The following is an 18,943-nucleotide window of genomic DNA, read 5'->3' as shown; positions in this document are numbered from 1 at the left end:
TTTCTGGGGGGCAGTTTAAATTTCCTATGGGAATGTCCCCTTTTTGTCTAAATAAGACAGAACTAAACCAAATACAACTATACACAATAGTAACAAATAAATATAACAATCAATATTGAGCAAGAAACATATAACAAAAGTTTTGCTAAACATTCTATCTCAAGGAGTCTAAATAAGGTAGAGAGTAACTACAATTATCTAATCTTTAACTCCGCCAAAGATCTGAGAAGGGAATTAATATTACTTAACAAACGAGAGATATCCAAGATGTGCAACAAATGACAGAGACAACTGACTACCTGAGCAACCACCCAAAGTCTCGTTTGCAATGTTGAGTCAACCAACTTTGGCTAAGGCCTAACATAACTGACATACCATTATTAAAGGCAAGGAACTTTCTTAGAATTATCTTATCCTGTCTTGGCAAGATAAGACAATCCTGTTTTATCCACTTATGGATATTTTGTATCTTTGTCAGTAGTTGAGGTATGGGCTTTTCTTAACCCAAAGGCCAGTTCTGCCAAGAAGACAAGCTCCCAGTGGAGTGTCTTTGGTGCTCAACGTTCTCTTAGGAGTAGAGTGGTGTTGTCAGGAGCGATTGTGAAGGGGGGTCATCATTTGGCAGGCTTTCTGAGATGCAACAGGATTTGGAGAGAGATAGGGGAAGGGGCTTGGAGTAGAACTTCCACCAGAACATTCCAGACTCTTTGGGTATATGGACGCCAGGGGCTGGGGTGAAGCTTCCCCCAGAACAGTCTGGGAACCCCTCCTCAGCAGCAGCCATTTGAGGGTTCCCAGTGCTACTGTTTGGGGGCAACTCTGTGGTCATTGTGCCTGTCAAGGCCTCTGGCCTGAGCTTTCAGCTTCATTTCCCTTGTCTCTGGTGGGTGTGGGAGGCCCCAGATTCAGCAGTCCTCCAGGCCTGGGCTCTTTAGGGGGCAAGATGCTAATTCTTAGAGTTGTCTGTGACAATGGCCTAACCCAACTCCCCTCCACCTGTTCCCTGGCTTTCTGAAGTGCCAACATGACCACATGCTTGCATTGTCCCCAACCTGTAAGCACAGGACCCTCCTGTGATTAGGGTTACCCTCAAGAACTGTCACGATGGCCTCTGACTTCCTTTCCAGACTCCTCTCCCTCTGTCCGCGTCTCCAGCCTCAGTGGCTTATCTGAGGATGTCTGGAATCAAGTCTTTACCTGTGCTGTCCCCACTGGTGTCTTCTTGGCTCCTGGTGACTGAGGCGCTCTGCCCTGTGTTCCTCCAGGCCCCACTGAGCTCAGCTTTTCGTGTTGGGTATTACAGCATCCCCTGCTTTAAGTGTCCCAGGGTATCTTGTACTTCATGGACATCCTAAGCTGCTTCTGCACGCTGACCGTCTGTCTACCCATGCTCTGGCCTCCTATGTAAATGGTGGAAGATGATTGGGACCCATTTGCTCCCCTCTTCATTTCCAGTGGAGCCAGGGATGAACTTTGCTCCTCCGATGGTCTGGGTAGATGGCTATAGCAAGCTGAGAAAGGCAGAAAATACCTACTGGGGTTCTGTCTACATTCTGTGGGAGCCCTAGTGGAAATGCATGCTCTGTCCTTTTCCCTCCCCTCCTTCACCCTGCACTAAGGGCAGAGGTCCATCTAACTAAGCTCCCAATGGCGCTGGCCATGGCCCTCTGCCCTTCCCACTATCCCTGTGAGAGTCCATCCTTCCTTTGTTCTAACTCATCTTTTACACAGGCACTGCCCAAATCCTGAAAAAGTGGGTGCTTGCGTGGGTGTGTGTTCTCTCTCATACACTCCGGCCACTACTTACCTCCAGGTACCATCAGAGTGACCCCATAGAGAGCCCCCATGGGAAATGGGGGCATCTGTGCGAGTAAAGGCAAGAGAGACACTGGCCAAGAATGGGAAAATGCTTTCTTCCTGGCTCAGGGTTTCCCAAAATAGAAGGAGTCAGATGATGCGGTACCTCCGTCCCCCACTCCTAGAGCACCATCTCCTAGACACCATGCAAGTCCAACCTGGGGACAGAGTGGAGACCAGCTTCTGTGTCCCCTTCTCCATCTGGCTGTCAGGCCATAGTCACTGTCTCCACTTTTTGGGGACATCTTTCGTTTCTCCTGCCGTGTCATGTGGCCTCTCTCACCCTCATGACCCAACCATACAGGGCCTGGCACATAGGAAATGTTTGGTCACACTCAGTGGAGTACCAGGTACACAAATGGCAACTAACTAAATGTTCTAGACCTGCGGTTCTGAATTGTCCTAATGCTGCAACCCTTTAAGACAGTTCCCCATGTTGTGGTACCCCAAAACCAAAAAAAAATTATTTTCGTTGCTACTTCATAACTCTAACTTTGCTACTGTTATGAATCGTAATGTAAATATCTGATATGTGGGATATCTGATATGTGTGTGACCCCAAAGGGGTCGTGCCCACCACTCTGCTCTGGAGTCTGTAGAAGTGTTTCATAAGAGGCCTGCCCGGGGCTAACCTTCATTCTTGGTGCTCTCTAAGGCGAGGCATGTTTACCCTTATTTACAAGTAATGAATTTAGATCCACACCTAGAGCTGGCAGCTTTCCAAGCTCAGGGATTTCCGTAGTGCTGTGCAACCTGCAGAAAAATTAGGCGGCCTCTTGCTACGCTCTACTGGAAAAATCTCCGTTATCCTTTTACCATCAGATCAGATGCGTATTAGAAGTGGAAATTCCTATCTGTTCTGAAAACTTTGGATTTTAAGCTTAGGGAGCCAAATTGTATTTGGGTGGTAATGGTGTTTATCGAATGCTAATTGAGACCTGGAAAGCAAGCTCTTGAACAATCTCACCTCTAATAACAATACTGGTAAGACTCGCCACTTACACAGCACTTACTCTGTGGCAAGTGCCCATTAGATGGAGTAATGCATTTAACATGTGCAATGATTCTGAGGGATAGATGTTACCTTTCCCCATTTGACAGGTAAAAAAAGCAAGAGGCACAGAAATGCAAGGTCAGGACAGAGCAGGTGCAGAGCTTGCATGTGGCCTTGGGTACGACCCCCAGAACCTGCGGAAGAGGCCTGGAGGTCAGCAGAGGGGGCTGATCCTTTGCCATCCACCTGGCTTCCACTTCCAACACCACCCTCCTTGGCATGAGGTTAAGAGGTGCTAAGCAGCTGTAGGTGGCTCCAGGAGCTCTGTGCATCCTGTATGAGCCAGGTGGGAAGAAGTGGTCCCCACATGCCCATCAGTGACTACCTCTTCTTCATCATTGGTCACCTATCTGCAGGACTGTGCCCCAGTCCCACAGCCACCCAGAAACTATGCTGGAAAGGAAGTAGACACAATGGGCCATGTCTGTGACCAGTTTAAGTGAAAAACAGCAGGACTTCGGACAGGAGAGATGGCTCAGTAGTTAAGAGCACTAATTACTTTTCCAGAGGACCCATGTTCAATTCCCAGCATCTACATAGAGGCTCACAACTGTCTGTAACTCCAGGCCCAGGGGATTGGAAGCCCTTTTCTGATCTCCTCTGACATGTGCATGGTACACATGCCTACATGTAGGCAAAACACCCTCACATAAAAATAAATCTTTAAAACTGGGGTATAGCAAGGGGTGGGTCATGAAAGTAGAATGTCATCAGGTCTCAGGAAGGGGCTAGAACCGGGCACTGGGAGGCTGCTGGCATCTCCAGGAGTCTCTACTCTCTGTGTCTCCTGTCACTTTAGTGTCTTCAGACTGTGCTCACCTACAAGTGAGGCAGAAGGTGGCCACACTTTCAGGACCACATTTCAGGTTCCTCTGTCAAGACTGACTTGACCCAGTTACCAAATTGCTATAGGAGAGTTCCTTATTGGTCTGTTTGGATCACATGACTGCTTTTGCATGAGCAGCTGTGGCTAGGGTGAGGGCCACATGGTTCATGTCAGGCTGGGGGAGGGTCTCCCTTTAGCTGTAGGGATAATTTCCAAATATAAGAAAGTTGCCTCCACCAACCCCCAAAGTATCTAGATCTCAGCTCCAAAGGTCTGACGGGGGAGCAGTCTGTGCTGTGCCCACTACTCCCCCCTTTTGGTATGGTACCCTATTCTGCTGTAGCTTATAAAGCCCTTGTTTGCTGCACTCTGCTTTGGCTCAGTACCCCATATTCCAGCCCTTTCCTCTTTGCCCCTCAGATCCTGGACTGCACCCCTCTCGGGCTCTACAGGCCCCCTAAAACAGGGAAAGAAGGCCAAGGTAGAAAAGGCTTGTGCAGGAGCCCCTGTGAGCCCCAGGGTCAGGCCCAGGCTTTCCTGTAGCCTCCTGATGTGTTTCTGTGTGCCTCTGAGTGACCTGGATATGTCCTGTGTACTTCTGAGTGCTGGATATGTGCCACAGGCCTCCCTCTCTGTCTCCTCCTTCTCTGGAGGCCTAGCCTCTTCCGTTCCATTCCTCCATTGTGTCCTGCCCCTGAATTACAGGTGGATTGTGCCGGGCCCAGGTGAACAGTGTGACTTTGATCTAGCAGTCATTCATTCAGGAAAGACTTAAAGAATAAATGTACATAAAAATCATAATGAGAATGCAACTTCTGCTATAGAATTTGGGGACTTTAGGGCCTGAGGACTAGAGCAAAGAAGAACCCAGGATATGTTTCTAACCTAGTCCCTTTGGAAACAAAATCTGGCCACAGAGAACGCCAGGCCTGGAGCTGAGGGTGTGATCTGACCTGGGCCTGAGGCAGAGGTGTGTAGGAGGGGATTGGGGCTGGCAAGGGTGACTGTGTTACTTAGATTCCTCCATGTGCCCAAATACCCAACAAAGGCTTTCTTCTGCCACACAGTTCACGGGCTACAGCGTGCTGTGGCGGAGGAGACACGAGGCAGCTCAAGCATGAGAAGGCTGCCTGCCTGCGTTGGCCATGAGGGAACAGAGAGCCAGACAGGAGGCAGGATTTCACATTCAAACCCTAACAGTGGGATTAGGATGGGTCTGGTCACGCTGTCTTAGACAACCTTACGAGTTGATGGGAGGAAACGCGTGTGGGCTGAGAACTGGGTATCCCTAGTTAGCAGCCCCCTCACGCCCAGAAAACAGGTGGCACCATCCAGCAGGGGAAAGGGATGGCATCTTAGCCAAACCACTGCTTGCAGAGGTGTGGGAAGAGGTTTAGGAAGCCGGGGATAGACCCATAACCAAGGCTGTGGTTCCCCTTTGGTTCTGAGGGGAGAGGGCAGCCATGGTTTAGAAACCCAGAGGCAGAGGAACAGGGCGGGTGCCTGATCTGGGTGGCAGGAGTGGGTGAGAGGGAGGGAAGGGAGGTTGCAGACACATCCACTGCCTTCTCCTTCTTGTGCCTTGGCCAGACTCACTTGGCAATGGGGTGCCCTGGATGGAGTCCCTGCAGTGCCCAGTGTGCACGGAGAGAGAGGAGGGGTGGCAGGGAGGAAGAGAGAGTAGATTTGGAGGTGACAGCCGTGGGTATCGCGACAGTGTCAGAGGGCAGAAAGGGTTCTCCGTGCTTTCCCGCCTCCAGACACATCACATCATGCTGGTTTACTGTTGGCTCTGTTGCAGCCAGGCCTTTGAGAATGCTGTCTCACTAATCCTCGCTAATCCTCACAGTGCTGGTAAAGCTGATATTGTCACCGCCATCCCCAATCTGGGGAAACCAAGGCAGAGAGGGGCTAAGGTTTATTTTTCCCCTCCAATCACTGGTATTTGACCCTGGCATTTTGCTTCCTGGGAGTGGGCCCTACACCTTGATAACTGTTTCTAGACTATGTGACCTGTTGGAAGGACTGAGTGAGGACCAGTGTGGGGAATGGGTACAGCAGGCACCAGTGATGGAACAGCCCTGAACTGAACACCTAGGAAACCCACCTAGTTTAGCACTAAGGAGAATGGTCTTGTGACTGCAGGAGGAAAGATGAAGAACTTCCTCCCTCCCCCAGGGTCTCTGCTGGAAGCTAAGAAAGTGCATCTGTGTGTGCCAGAGGGGGACGGGATCCGGAAGAGCTATGAAGCCAGTTCTCCCTGGGGTATGGAACCGGCAGTGCCAGCAGGCACCTCCTGGGTCTTTGTTGCTTCCCTCCAGCCGTGCAACAGTTCAGCCATGATGTACTCTGTTCATCAGTGTCTGCAAATAGTCAGGAAGAATATTATCCTACCTGAGCTGGGAGCAAAGGTCCCAGGGCAGAAGGAGCCCCAGGAACCCCTCTCCTCCAACATCCACCTGCTCAGACAGTTACCTTCAGGATCCCTCACCTAGGTTGGTCCAGGGGAAGTGATGCTAAGCCACTGCCTTCCTGGTCAGCGGTCCAACCTAATTCATTTCACTCTTTTCCACAGCTTCATAGTACTCCACCACAGACACATAGACAACTTGTTTAAAAAGTGCCTATTTCTATTTGCTTGTTTGTTGTTGTTGGGGTTTTTTTTGCTGTTTTTTTTTTTGTCCTTTTGTTGTTTCTGAGAATGCCACGGAGAACTATCTTGTACTTTGTGCTCATACAGATGCCTCTGTGGTCTATTTTCTCTCCTCAGCTATGTGTTGCGAGGGAGCAGGTTTGACTTCTCAATTTACAATCTGTTGCAGATGGATGCTTACCTACAATTCAATAACAGTAAATTACTAGAGAAATGAATTGAAAAGCAACATGCAAAATACAAGCCTAAATGTCTTTGTCTTTTCTCTTTGTTTTATGGCGCCGGGATGGTTGGCTAGGGCCCCGCATGTGAATGCCATAACTCTACCACTGAGCCATACTCCCAGAGGCAGACATTCGATTATTAGAGTTGACGTCCATAAAAATTACTCCCATTGCCATTTGGGATTTTAAACACTAACTTCTAAATGTCTGCATCTGTCTTACCATGGAGTTATTGCTGTGTGAGACTCAACGCTTTGAGGACCAAGAGCCTAGAGTCCTGTATTAGGCTAGAGGGTCAGGGCAAATGTGGGGCTCTTTTACCAGTTACCCAGGTTCCCCTCCAGAGGGGTTGTGCCATTTGACACACACCAGGTAGAATAGGTTAGGGTGCTTTGTTTCCTCACAGCCTCTTGAGGAGGAAAAGCTGTCTGGCTTGAATCTCTGCTGACCGTGGAGAAGGGCTATCTATGCCAGGCTGAGTGTTAATTTGCATTGGTTTGGGGGTGTGAGAAAGAGTGTTATTCAGATTTTAAGCCCTATTTGGATTTATGTCCTTTACCCATTTTTCTACGGGAGTTGCTGATCATTCCCTTCTAGATTCCTAGGCGTTTTTTGCATATTTGGGAATATTATCTCCTTGTCTGTTATCAGAATCACAGATATTTTTTCAAAAGTTTGTCAGTTGCCTTGTGTGTGTTCATGTGTGTGCACGAGCACTCATGTTCATGTATGTGTGTAGAGGCCACAGACTGACCTTGGTGTCTTTTCGAAGGAGCTGTCCACCCTGTCTTTTCAAAGTGTTTTATTTGTCCTACATCTTCCCATGTAGATTATGTCTATTATCCAGCAAGCCCCAGGGATTGGCCTGTCTCTGACGTCCCAGCATGAGAAATACAAGCCTTCAGCCTTTCTTATTTGGGGTCCTTGAATCCATCTCAGGTCTGCAGGCACTTTACAGACTGAGCTATCCCCACCCCTTAAGAGATAAGATCTCACTATGTAGCCCAGGCTAGCCACAGATCTTCAATCTTCCTGCCTCAGCCTCCTGAGATTGCAGATGTGACCACCATGAGTGCTTTCTGTCATCAGCCTTTTGATGTTATCTTTAGTGGCAAGGGGATTACACTCCCCTGCAGATGCTTGCACTTTCAGTGACTTCAAGTTCGTCAAGATTTTCTCTGACGATATCTGGATTTTGTTGTAGGTTTTCACTCCAAGGTCCAAAGGAATCTGTTCAAATTTTCTTCTAGTATTTTCATGACTTTACCCTTAACACTCAAACCTTGAATTCAATTTGAAATTTTCCTGATACAAAATGTGAGGTCAGAATTGGACTTGAGAGGCTGGAGAGATGGCTCAGCATTTAAGAGCATTGGCTGCGCTTCCAGAAGACCTGGCTTCAATTTCCAGCACCCACATGGAGGCTCACAACTGTCTATAACTCAAGTTCCAGAGGATCTGACACCTTCGCACCAATGCACATAAAATAAATTATAAAAAAAATTGGACTTGAACCTGAGCTTTTCTTTATCCACATGATTACCCACTGGCCCCAGGTCCATTTATTAAATGGATCCCACCTTTATCATTAAAGCTAATTTTAAAGCGTTTGGAATCATAACAGAAAAGGTTCTATAATTTGTCAATTTTGTCCAGAATACCATTACAAGGGAAATTAGCTTTCAAGATATGATCTATAACTTTGCATTATTAGAGCAGAGTAACATAAATACAATATAAATGTATTTTTAAAAAACCCTCTGGGGCCGTTGACAACCCTGAGGAAACAGAGAGAAGCAGGCATTGATGGAAGGAGCACTTGATGAGACTGAGTTTTTCCCTGCAGGTCTTTCCCCTGGCCGGCCTCCAGGAGCTAAGGTGGCAGAGGGGCCCACCATGGTTGTCCCAGGACCCCTGGCTGTCTCGCTGTTGCTGCCCAGCCTCGCCTTGCTGGTGTCTCACCTCTCCAGCTCCCAGGATATCTCCAGTGAACTCAACAGTGAACAGCAGCTGTGTGCCCAGAAGGAGCACCCCATCGTGGCCTTTGAAGGTGAGAGCGCCCCCACTGTCCTGGAGGACTTGGGTCAGTCCTTGGGAGTGCCTTCCAGGTTGTCTGAAGCCCTTCCTGTAGGTCCTGAGACCCTTCTTCGGATAGCTGTCTTAAGGCCAGGCAGCAGTGGGCTGGAGAGCTCTGATGTCTCCAGATAACATAGATGATTTACTCGGGTCTTTCACCCACGCCTACCCCAGAGCAGTTATTGGCTTTCAGTGAGCTCTTTGGATGGATTATGAAGTTAATGGATGTCCTAGTGGGAGTGACTCAGATTTGCTTGGTGGTCTCAGCTTGGGAGATTCTCAGAGCACAGGCGCCTATTCCTGGCTTCTCTGAGGGCAGGAGGAAGATGACTCACTCATGAGGAAGAGCCTAGAAAATTTCAGGGGGCCTCCTTCTTGCTCTAAGCTGGCTGCAGAGATGCCTGTCGTTGGAGCCCTGGGAACCCCCAGCAGAAGGGGCCCTGGTGACTCATAACTCCTTCGCTTGTCAAGGGAGACCGTGGGAGTGTCCTACTAAAGGGTTTCCCAATCTTGGATGTGCACATCCCTGGATGTATTCCATGGGGTCCGCAAGTTCTCCAAAATTTCTAAAATTAGGACAGCTAAACTTGATGATAACCAGAAAATAAAATACCAATCCCAGAGAGGCCCGGATGATCTCACATGACCTGGTAAGCCCTGGTCACAGTCATACTCTGGGAACTGCCTACGTGGGCTCACACTGGAATCTGCACACGAGATGACAGGGCCCCCTGGTTCTTAATACTGACTGACAGTGGCTTGGTCCTTCCTTATACTAACACTTATGGGGTAGGGTGGGCAGGAAGAGCCAGGCTTGGGTACTGACGGGACTTGTCAGAGCCAGGCCTCAAGGCCAATCACCTGATGTCACTACTGCTGAAAAGCCACCAGACACTCAGCCTCGCAAGATCTGGCCTGTCATGTGGAGGAAGCAGTATGGAAACTGGAGGGGAACTTCAGCCCCTGAGTCCACAGCTGGGATGGGATTTGACGGGTAGGATGGGGCTCGTGGACGGGAGGAGAGGCTGGGGCGTTCTAGATGTACAGGCTCGCAGCTGTGTGCTGACTCCCTTCTCGAAGAGGAAAACTTCCAGCTGTCTCCTCCACGCTGACTTGTTTGAGCTGGGATCCTGGCTTTGAAGGCTTAAGTGGATTATAGTAAATTAGCAATGTCTTCAGTGTACAAACCGTGCGCACACCCTCAGACTTCTGATGGCTCCTGGTGGCTCTGAAGGGAAGGAAGGACCAAGTGAGGCTGCAGAAACTGAAGGGATTCATGTTCCTAGGGCTGTTGTCATGCCAGGAGATGCCTGTGACAACTCTTAATGTAACATTTCCTGTCAGGGACTTTGCTCGGATGATAGGGGTCCAGCTGACCCAGAAGGGTCCCACTCCTCCCCCTTGTCAGCTGGTCTGTATGGGGCACTGGGCTGAAGAGGAGATAGGAAAAGTGGAGTTGTGTTCTGAGTTCCTGAGTTTCCAGTGAGCAATTTTAATCACTGTGTGGGAATTGAATGCACCTGACTGTCCACCCCACCTTCTTACAGAATGAGGGACTCGGCAATATCGCCACTATCCTAACAGCTTTGGGTTGTCACATCCATTCACAAAATTAGTGTGTGAGTGTGTGTGTGTGTGTGTGTGTGTGTGTGTGTGTGTGTGTGTGTGTGTATGCACGTGCTTGTGAGTATTTGTATGTATGTTTTCCTGGGGACCGGGACCAGGGACTCGGGCATGGGAGGCACACCATATTTTAATGACCCTGCTTGGTGCCAGGCCATGAACAGTTGCTATGGGGCCTCAGAGGCGAGCACATGTTTTCCCTTGGTGCTCAGTAATTTTCTATTATTCCTCAAAGGTCAGTGCCTCTGTTCCACCAATCCAGCTGAACCCTTAGGAGTTGTGGTTCCTGGGTCTCCTCACATCCGTGGTATACCAAGTAGACAGTAGGTCCCATGGGTCAGGAGTTGCTCCAGGGAAGTTGTCCGAATCTGGCTTAGTCCCAGCCACTTCCAAGACCCCAGACTTCATACTGCGTATCTGAGTGAGCCACGGGCCTCCCACCTTGCAGCTGTGAACTGCCTTCTCCAATCCCCAGACACCTGACAGATCTGTGAATAACCCCTGAGCATCCACAGGCATCGGGCAGTTGCAGGAGCCGACTGGAGGCTTTTTGTTTTATACGGTTCAATTTCCTTCTGTGGGTTCCTTTTAAGGAGGCCCACCTGGGTTTCTCTTTGGCCTGCGTATTATTCCGTTTGCCACAGCATGTCCTTTCTAGATGGCAGGGAGAAGCCAGCCTGGAATTAACACTGGCAGTGGTTAATCCACAAAGTGGGTAATTGAATTGACTATAATTAAAATCATAGGCGCGTCATGGAGAATGTCATTTTTCTCTTAAAGTCGCCGTCCAAAGCCTCCGCTGCACACGGAGCTCAGAACGTGCTTGGTGTTTTAAAGCCTTCTCTCTGGTCCCCTTTGCCTGTTTAATAAGAAGAGGCTGGCTCTCTTTCTAAGGCCTCCCCAGGATCGCGGCACCGCGCCCAGTCGGTTCCCCTCAACTTGACTGTGTGAGTTCCTTCAGGGCTGGGGGAGAGGGACACAAACTGAAAGAGGCCCCCACCGTCACATCATCAGTGTCATAGAAGCCTAGACTGTTTTCTCCTTACCTCTCCCCACTGAGAACAGACCCGAAAGGAGACCCAGCTGAGTCCTCAGGCAGTGTCAGCGACAGGCCCGTCACCCCAACTCCCTCCTATTTTGCTGCCTTCACCTGAAGTGCCCCTGCCCACGGAGAAGTGAGGAGTTAAAGGACACCTGTTTGCTACTATTAGGGGCCACCTGGTCTGGGGAGACGCACCCCTGCAGAGTGACCTTAAAATGCAGTGTGACTCGAACCCGGAGCCTGAATAGGATGTGGAGACAGACCAATCAATCAAGAAGGTCTTCCTGGAGGAGATGTGGAGACAGACCAATCACGGAGGTCCTCCTGGAGGAGATGCACACTCCCTGTGGCCCTGGGTCAGCTGAAAACGAGCCCGCTAGACTTCAGACTCCACTCCTTGCGTGGCCCAGATGCCGGGAGACTGTATGACGATGATTCTTGCCAACACACAGCCACCTGCTGGGGCTTAAAGGGTTCGCTTCATTTTGTTGCAGGATTTCTTCCCCCACCCTTTTTTTTTATCGCGCATATCGCAGTTTTCTGAAAAACATCCAACTCGCAAAACCTCCAGCTCTCCCGGGAGTGATTAAGTGTTTGCCTGTCGTGCAGAAATGAAGGGCCGTTTTTACTCTGTAGTGGAGGGATAATGAGCAATGATTTATATCCCTTGGATCATGCCACACACACACACTGGGCTCTGGGCGTCGTGTGACAGCTGCTCACAGTGGAGAGAAAGCACAGGGCTTCCCTCTCGGCATCCTCCCCTCTCCCCAGTGCTGGCCGGGCAAGAGTAGTTCCAGTGTTTTGGGTCGACCTGGGAGAAGTGTGTCCAGGAGAGGGACTGAGGAAAACTCAATGAGCTTCTACCCATCAGTTAGACCGTGATGCCTGTTCTTTGCCCACCCAGTCCTCATGAAAGGCTTTGGCTTTGACCAAACACTCTCAAAGGAGGAGGTAGACACTGACCATCCAGCTTCTGCCCCTTCCACCTCCGTGGTATCTTATCAGAAAGCCTGCTCCTCTTTCTAGAGAGGAGTTGAGGGGTAGTCAGTCACGTATTCAAACCCTGTAATAAGGGTGGGGCCCAATGGTTCTAGCAGCAAGGTCTTACCTGGAGCCGGGGCAAACTGGTTTGCCAGGCTGAAGACACACTGCCATGAAATAATGATGTCAGGTAGCAGAAGCCTGTAGGTAGTAGTAGGAGCGGCGGGGCTGCGTCCCCGGCACCCGGCCGCCTGCACGGCTAGCTTTACCCGAAATAATTACATGGAAACTATATTCTTTTAAACAATGCTTGGCCCATTATATCTAGCCTTTTCTCAGCTAACTCTCGCACCTGGACTAGCCCATTTCTTATAATCTGCTGTAGCCCACGAGCTGGCTTACCAGGAATGATCTTAACCTGCATCTGCCTGGAGTGGGAGAATCATGGCGACTCTTTGACTCAGCTTCTTTCTCCCAGCCTTCTGTTCTGTTTACTCCACCCACCTATGTTTTAACCTATGAGGGCTAAGCAGTTTCTTTATTGCTTAACCAATGAAATCAACAGATAGAAAGATGACCCTCCTCCATCACCTGTAGGGTCTCTTCAATCCTATTGGGTGGGGTTGGGGAAGTCTTGGGAGAGGTGGGGATGGGGCTGGCATAGCTAACTGTATTATTGAAGGAACCACAGAGGTCAAAGGTCTGTGGCCCTATGGAACGGATTGTAAGTATGAAATGTTTTAGGTTAGCGTGGGTGGGGTGAAGGGTTTGAGCAAATGTCAACTGGTCATTCAATAAGTAAATAATGACTGCCGGGCAGTTAGCTGGGGAAGTCAGTGGGGCCAGAACCCAAGGTTATAGGAGTTGAGACAAGTTTGGGGTTGCTGGGAAGGGATCTGAACCCTGAGACTGGTGTAGCTACGTGGAAATACCACTCTAGTTGCCCTGTGGGAAGTAAACCAGAGGGACAGGTCTGGGAGGCAGGTCCGGAGGCTGTTGGCAGCAGTCTAAGCAAAAAGGTCAGTGGCCTGCACTGGGGTGAGGTCTGGGGTCAGAGAAGCCAAAGAAGGGAGTGGAACCTGGAACCCGGAGGAAGAGCAAACCGATGTGTGTTGAGGTGACCGTTCAGGGTCTACTGGGGGCTGCGACCCTACTCCACCCCAGCTGCCACTGATCTCTGGGTTGATACTGGTGAAGCTGGAAGCTCCCAACAGTAACAGAAGGTCTCTCTTACCAGATTTGAAGCCGTGGGTCTCCAACTTCACCTACCCTGGAGTCCGGGATTTCTCCCAGCTTGCCCTTGACCCCTCCAGGAACCAGCTCATCGTGGGAGCTAGGTAATGGGCTTCAGGAGATGGGGGGAGAGAATAGGAGCACTTGGAATGGGGTAGAGGGAACATTTTTGGGATGAGTGCGCTGTGAACACATTGTTCTCCCAAGTCCCTGTCCTCCGTGCCAGGCCTTGTCTGTGTTAACAGCTGTCTATCATGTAGGGAAGTTGTGAGAGCTGGGGGAAGGGAGCAACCCTCCACCTCGCCATCTCAGCTAGATTCATTCATCAAAAGTTGTTGGGGTAGTAAGAACAAGGACGGCAGCCCTGATGCCAGGATCAGCCCGGTTAGAGGTACCCAGGAGCCCCCTGCTGGCCAAACGGCTGCCTGCACCTAGGGTGCTGTCGTAGGCCCTATGCTTCTTTTATAAAGGGCTTCATTTATGTTGTTGGCCCATCTTTGCCCCCACTGTCCAGATCCAGATTCAGAAGGAAAACCCCATCTTACAGGCTTCCAGGCAGAGTGGGAGGAGCTAACTATCACGAATCATTCATTGCCAGCTTTGGAACCAAGGAGCTTAGAGACAAAGCAGGGTGTCCCTGGGCCAGCTTCACCCATAGCCCCTGGGAACTTGCTGAAAGGTAATACTCGAGTCTTCCCCAGTCTCATGGCCCGGAAACTCTAGGACTAGGTCCCAGCCTTGTTTCAACAAGCTTGGAAATGGTCTGACCCAGCACCACACACAGGAAGACACAAGAAGCTTGGGGCTAGAACCAGGTCTCCTAACTCCAGGGCTATGGTTCTGTATTAGCATGACATTCTGGCTGAGCTTGTGCTGGTGAGAAGGATTTTTCCAGGTGACACTATGGAGCTGGTCGCACCTGCCCTTTGGTTCTCCCCGTTTTGTTTGCTGTTTGAAAAGAAGATGAGTCACCTTCAAAGCTCCGGTCTGCAGTCAGCTGAGCTGGGTCCTTAATCTGGGAAAATTCGACTTTGGAGTCTCAGTTTTCTCTTTTATGGCCAACCTCCCTGAATGCTGGATCTGAGAGCATTTAAAAATGTTCTGAATGAAGTATTAATTTATCATATTGTTACACTGTAACATGCCAGCAACAAAAGAATACTCAGTAAGAACCAAGCCACACTCCGCCCCCCACAAGCAGGCCTCTCTCTCCAGGTGCTCCCAGCATGCTCTGAGAGGTGGTCTGTACAGATGCAGACAGACCAGAGTATGGGGTTTCTTTCCCAGTAAAGATAGTACTTGCTCTGCTTTCTATTTTGAGAAGGTTGCCCACTCATGAGCAGAGATATCTCACATCCTTGCTCCCAGGCCTCACTAGTGTCAGCTACATATATATGTATGTGTGTGTGAATGAATATATATGCACATATACATAATATATACGTATTACAGGAATGTAATCTAGAAACTAGTGTTCATGCCGTCCTTTCTCCTGACTAAGGTTTTAACAGCCAACACTTCTAGCTGAGTATGTCGACTCACATCTATAATCCTAGCATTAGGGAGGCTGAGGCAGGAGGATCACCTTGAGTTCAAGACAAATCCAGGCTACATAGTGAGGCCTTGTCTCCAAAAATTAAAAAGCAAAGCAAATGAATAGGGCTAGTGAAATGGCTCAGCAAGTAAAGGAGCTTGCTGCCAAACCCGACGATCTGAGTTCCATCCCCAGGACCTACATGCTCCCTCATATGCATACCCATACACGTTCACACACACACACAATAAATTAAAATATAATAACTACTAAAACAAACCAAGAAACATACATTTTGTTGTATGCACCCTATTCCAAGACTTCGCTCTGAACCTCAAAAAGGCATTTTGGGAAGAATGTTTGTTTCAGGGCAGCCACATGCATGATTTTATGTAGCATCTGTGTGATGAATGAGAGGACACATGTAGGACATCACGCAGCAGATAATCTAGTATATGTAGTAAGCCTCACATGCAGAAAATAATCCGGGCTCTACTGTCATCACTCCCCAGTTTGTAGATGGAGAAACAGCGACAGAGAGGTCGCCACCTGCCTGTGACCACACTGTCGCGCTTTGGGGCTCCCATGGAAGGGGTGGTTATGTTTCCTTCACATAGCTAGAGGCACAGCTTCTCCTGAGCCTTTTCCTAGCTCTGCCTTTAGATGTAGAGGGTGACATTCCGTCCTGGACTGGTTCCTTCTGCCCCTAGAGCCAGCGTCCTGAATCCTGGACTCTCTCTGATGCTCCACCCTTTTTTTTTCTGAGTGCTTTTTCCCCCCTCTGTCTGATTCTCTGCTCTCTCTCCTCAACACCCTTGGCCCTCCAGAATTCAGGCTGGAGAAATGTTTTTATCCATTTATAGCCCGCCTTATTCCCCATGGGATCGGGAGCTGGGCGGGATACAGCAGTTTCCTGCTCGTGTCTCCCGGCTCCCCTAAGAGCTGACTGAACTGTTCTGATGAATGATTTTTGATGGGATAAAAATGAATCGAGTGATGCGAGGTTCCCTGTAATCTGTTAAAGCTGTGTGCAGATGCCTGCATTACCTGAGCACACAGCTGGGGCAGAGCCACAAGCTGGAGCCCCATCTGTCCCTGGGCCAGGAGTGTGGAGGCCAGGAAGCGCTGCCAAGGACCTGGAGAGGGGGCTGGGAGAGGACAGCGGAGGCCTGGAGCCAAGGTCATGGGCAAGGCCACCCCACCCTAGGCCAGTGGAGAAGCAGCCAAATCATGGAGAAGAATCTTCCAGCCTCAAGTGTCCCATTCCCATCCCTGCCTTCCTTCAGCAGGGCCCCTCCTTCTCTTTCTGGCCCAGTCTCTTCATTTCTTTTCACTACAGCTGAGGTGGCCAGAAGTTCCTAGATTAATTATTCCTAAAAAGTTCAGGAACCCGAAGGGAGATGGCCAAAGGCAGATAGAAAAAAAGGAAAGAACGTTCTTTGGAAAAAACCATGCTACATCTGCTTGTCATCAATAAAGCATTTTAATGTGTCTCCACGGGACCATGAAGAAGTCAGGCATGAACTAGTTCTCCATTTTACAGACATAGACACGGAGGCCCACCAGGCCCTAGGAAACAGTGAAGCTTGGAATCCTACCTCTTTCTGCCATAGGGTATATTCTCAAAGCCTCAACTCTTTGTGCTGATACACTCTGACCCAGTGGGTGTCCCCACCACCCTCGTCACTCTCAAATTCTAAGTCTTGGCCATCTGGCTGCAGAGTTCAAACACAACAGGATCAGTGGTAATGCTGAATTCTCAATGGCATTGGCATCACCACCACCACCACCATCATCACCATCATCACCACCACAACCATCATCATCATTATCATCACAGTAAAGGCTCGTGAGCCACCGGCTGTTATGTGAAAGTGGTGTAGAGGCTGGCAATGCTGTGCTGGATGGGTCCAGGGAGAGCCTGTGAAAAAGGCAAAGCCAGAGTCATTGGCTAGAGATGAGGCTGCACACAGGGCCCTAGGACCTCTGTGGGAGGCCCATCTGCAGCCCTGCAAAAGGTCTTGAGGTTTCAGGTGAACAGAAACAGGCTCCATGAGGTCACAAACTAAACAAAGCCTTTTAGTTGGCAGATAATAACTAACTGTATCTTGATTCTAGAATCAGATGGACATGGCCAAAGAGGTTGGCTTTATAGGCAGAGAAGGGAATGGGTGGATGGAGGAAGGGGAGTGAAAACAGCAGAAAGTAGACCAGTCACTTCCCAATTACCTTCCCTGTGAAGTGGGCACAGCAATAGAAGACGAACTGTCGTAACCTCAGGCAGAGAGAGCAAGCACTTCACTGTCATGGCAATGGAAACTAGCCTGACTGGGAATGTGGCTCTTCTTTTTGTCTAATTTCTCAGAAGGCCAGTTTTGCTTTAGCAATGAGCATTTGACATGAGCATGGGTGACTCCATTTTGATTTCTCAGTCTGGTCAGCTGGGGCCCCTTATGAGAACTTAGTTCAAAACAATGGAATCCCGTTAGTTCCATTCAACAGTGGCTTCAGGCAATTCCTTCCTGGGTCAGGAACAGATACACCATGAAGTCTGCAGGTAACTCCCAGCTCTTTGATTTACCATTTCTGGGACTTGGGCCATTACACAACCTGCCTCCCGTAAAATGGAATTTCTTATAGCTACTGCCCGGCTGGGTGAAGGTTCATTGAACTAATCAAGGTGAAGTTCTTTCTTGAGGTTGGCTCACCCTAGGTCCTGCAGAGGACATATTCCCAGCACTCCATAAGACCCGGGCTGGGAGGTTGCCTCCCACCTTCCTCCCTACAGAGCCAGAGTGACTTGTGATTTCTGTTCTGTTTTCACAGGAACTACCTCTTCAGACTCAGCCTTGCCAATGTTTCCCTCCTTCAGGTACATTTGCTTTTCTTTCCTTCCTGTGTTTTTTCTGTGTGTGGAAACTTGGGGCTGGGCGGTGCAAATAGCAGGATACCTGATAGTCAATTGCAGGAGCCCCTGGTTTTTTCCTGGTCATGAACTAAAACCCTACTATTAAAGCTACCCCTGGGAGGACTCGTGGAAGTGCGGTGCAGAGCACTCTCACATGGAGGTGCACACAGGCCTCCTGCATTGTGTTGAGGAGCTGACAAGGAAAGGAAAAGGGGGCACCAGGCTGGAGTGCCCCCTCCCTGTCAGCTGGGACTGAGGGCTTTGCCAAGATGCAGAACTTTCTACAGGGCAAACAAAACCAGTGAGTCACGCTAAGTACAAAACCAAAGTCCACAGGAGAGGTCCAGAGTTTGGGCCTCAGGGAAAATGGTATCTCTGGCTCCTTTCTTAGCTTGGCCTGAGAGATCCTCGTCTACCTCGGCATTTTCATTGAACTGTGATTGATTTATTATCTGCTGCCAAGCAAGACTCCCCAAGCATAATTCCCTAAGTGCTCTGAGAGGCTTTTTAATGGGACTCCTTGATCCAGAACAGCTATCCCAGATTGAGAAACAGATGCCAAGCCATCTCACCGAGACCGACCATTACAGAGGAAGGACAGCCATTCTTCTTCAAGGAGGAGAGAGCTTCCATTGGCCTGCCCAGGGGCTGTCTTAACAGTCTAGCATCCGCTGGGCACGTATTGGCTACCAGCACTGAGCTGGGAGCTTGGGGCATTAGACAAGCAGAATCTCTGACTCCAGGGAAGGATGATGATGGATGCAAACAGTCTAGTTAGAATTCGGGCGTTAATCAGTGCTGAACTGTTTGGTGTGAGTTTTTGCAGCAGCAATCAGTTGGGGGGGTGGGGAGACCTCCTTGATAAGCTAGTTTGACCTTCTGGTGTCCTTGTATCCAACCTGGTCCATACTCTCAGTGACTGTTGTGCC

General features: G+C 49.5%; 1 protein-coding gene across 1 annotated transcript in view; it reads left to right on the top strand.

Moving 5' to 3' along the window:
* Nucleotides 1-18,943, top strand: part of Sema5b (semaphorin 5B) — a 116,902-nt gene that overhangs the window by 70,936 nt on the left and 27,023 nt on the right. The window contains exons 2-4 of the mRNA XM_075965336.1: nt 8,461-8,664; nt 13,577-13,676; nt 17,933-17,978. Of these exons, the coding sequence (XP_075821451.1) occupies nt 8,511-8,664; nt 13,577-13,676; nt 17,933-17,978 (300 nt within the window). The 5' untranslated portion in view covers nt 8,461-8,510. The remainder of the gene's footprint in view (nt 1-8,460; nt 8,665-13,576; nt 13,677-17,932; nt 17,979-18,943) is intronic.

This window comes from Microtus pennsylvanicus, chromosome 1, assembly GCF_037038515.1.
Source record: "Microtus pennsylvanicus isolate mMicPen1 chromosome 1, mMicPen1.hap1, whole genome shotgun sequence".
NCBI lineage: Eukaryota > Metazoa > Chordata > Mammalia > Rodentia > Cricetidae > Microtus > Microtus pennsylvanicus.
Note: the sequence above shows the minus strand (reverse complement) of the source record. Positions and strands in the feature narration are given on the sequence as shown.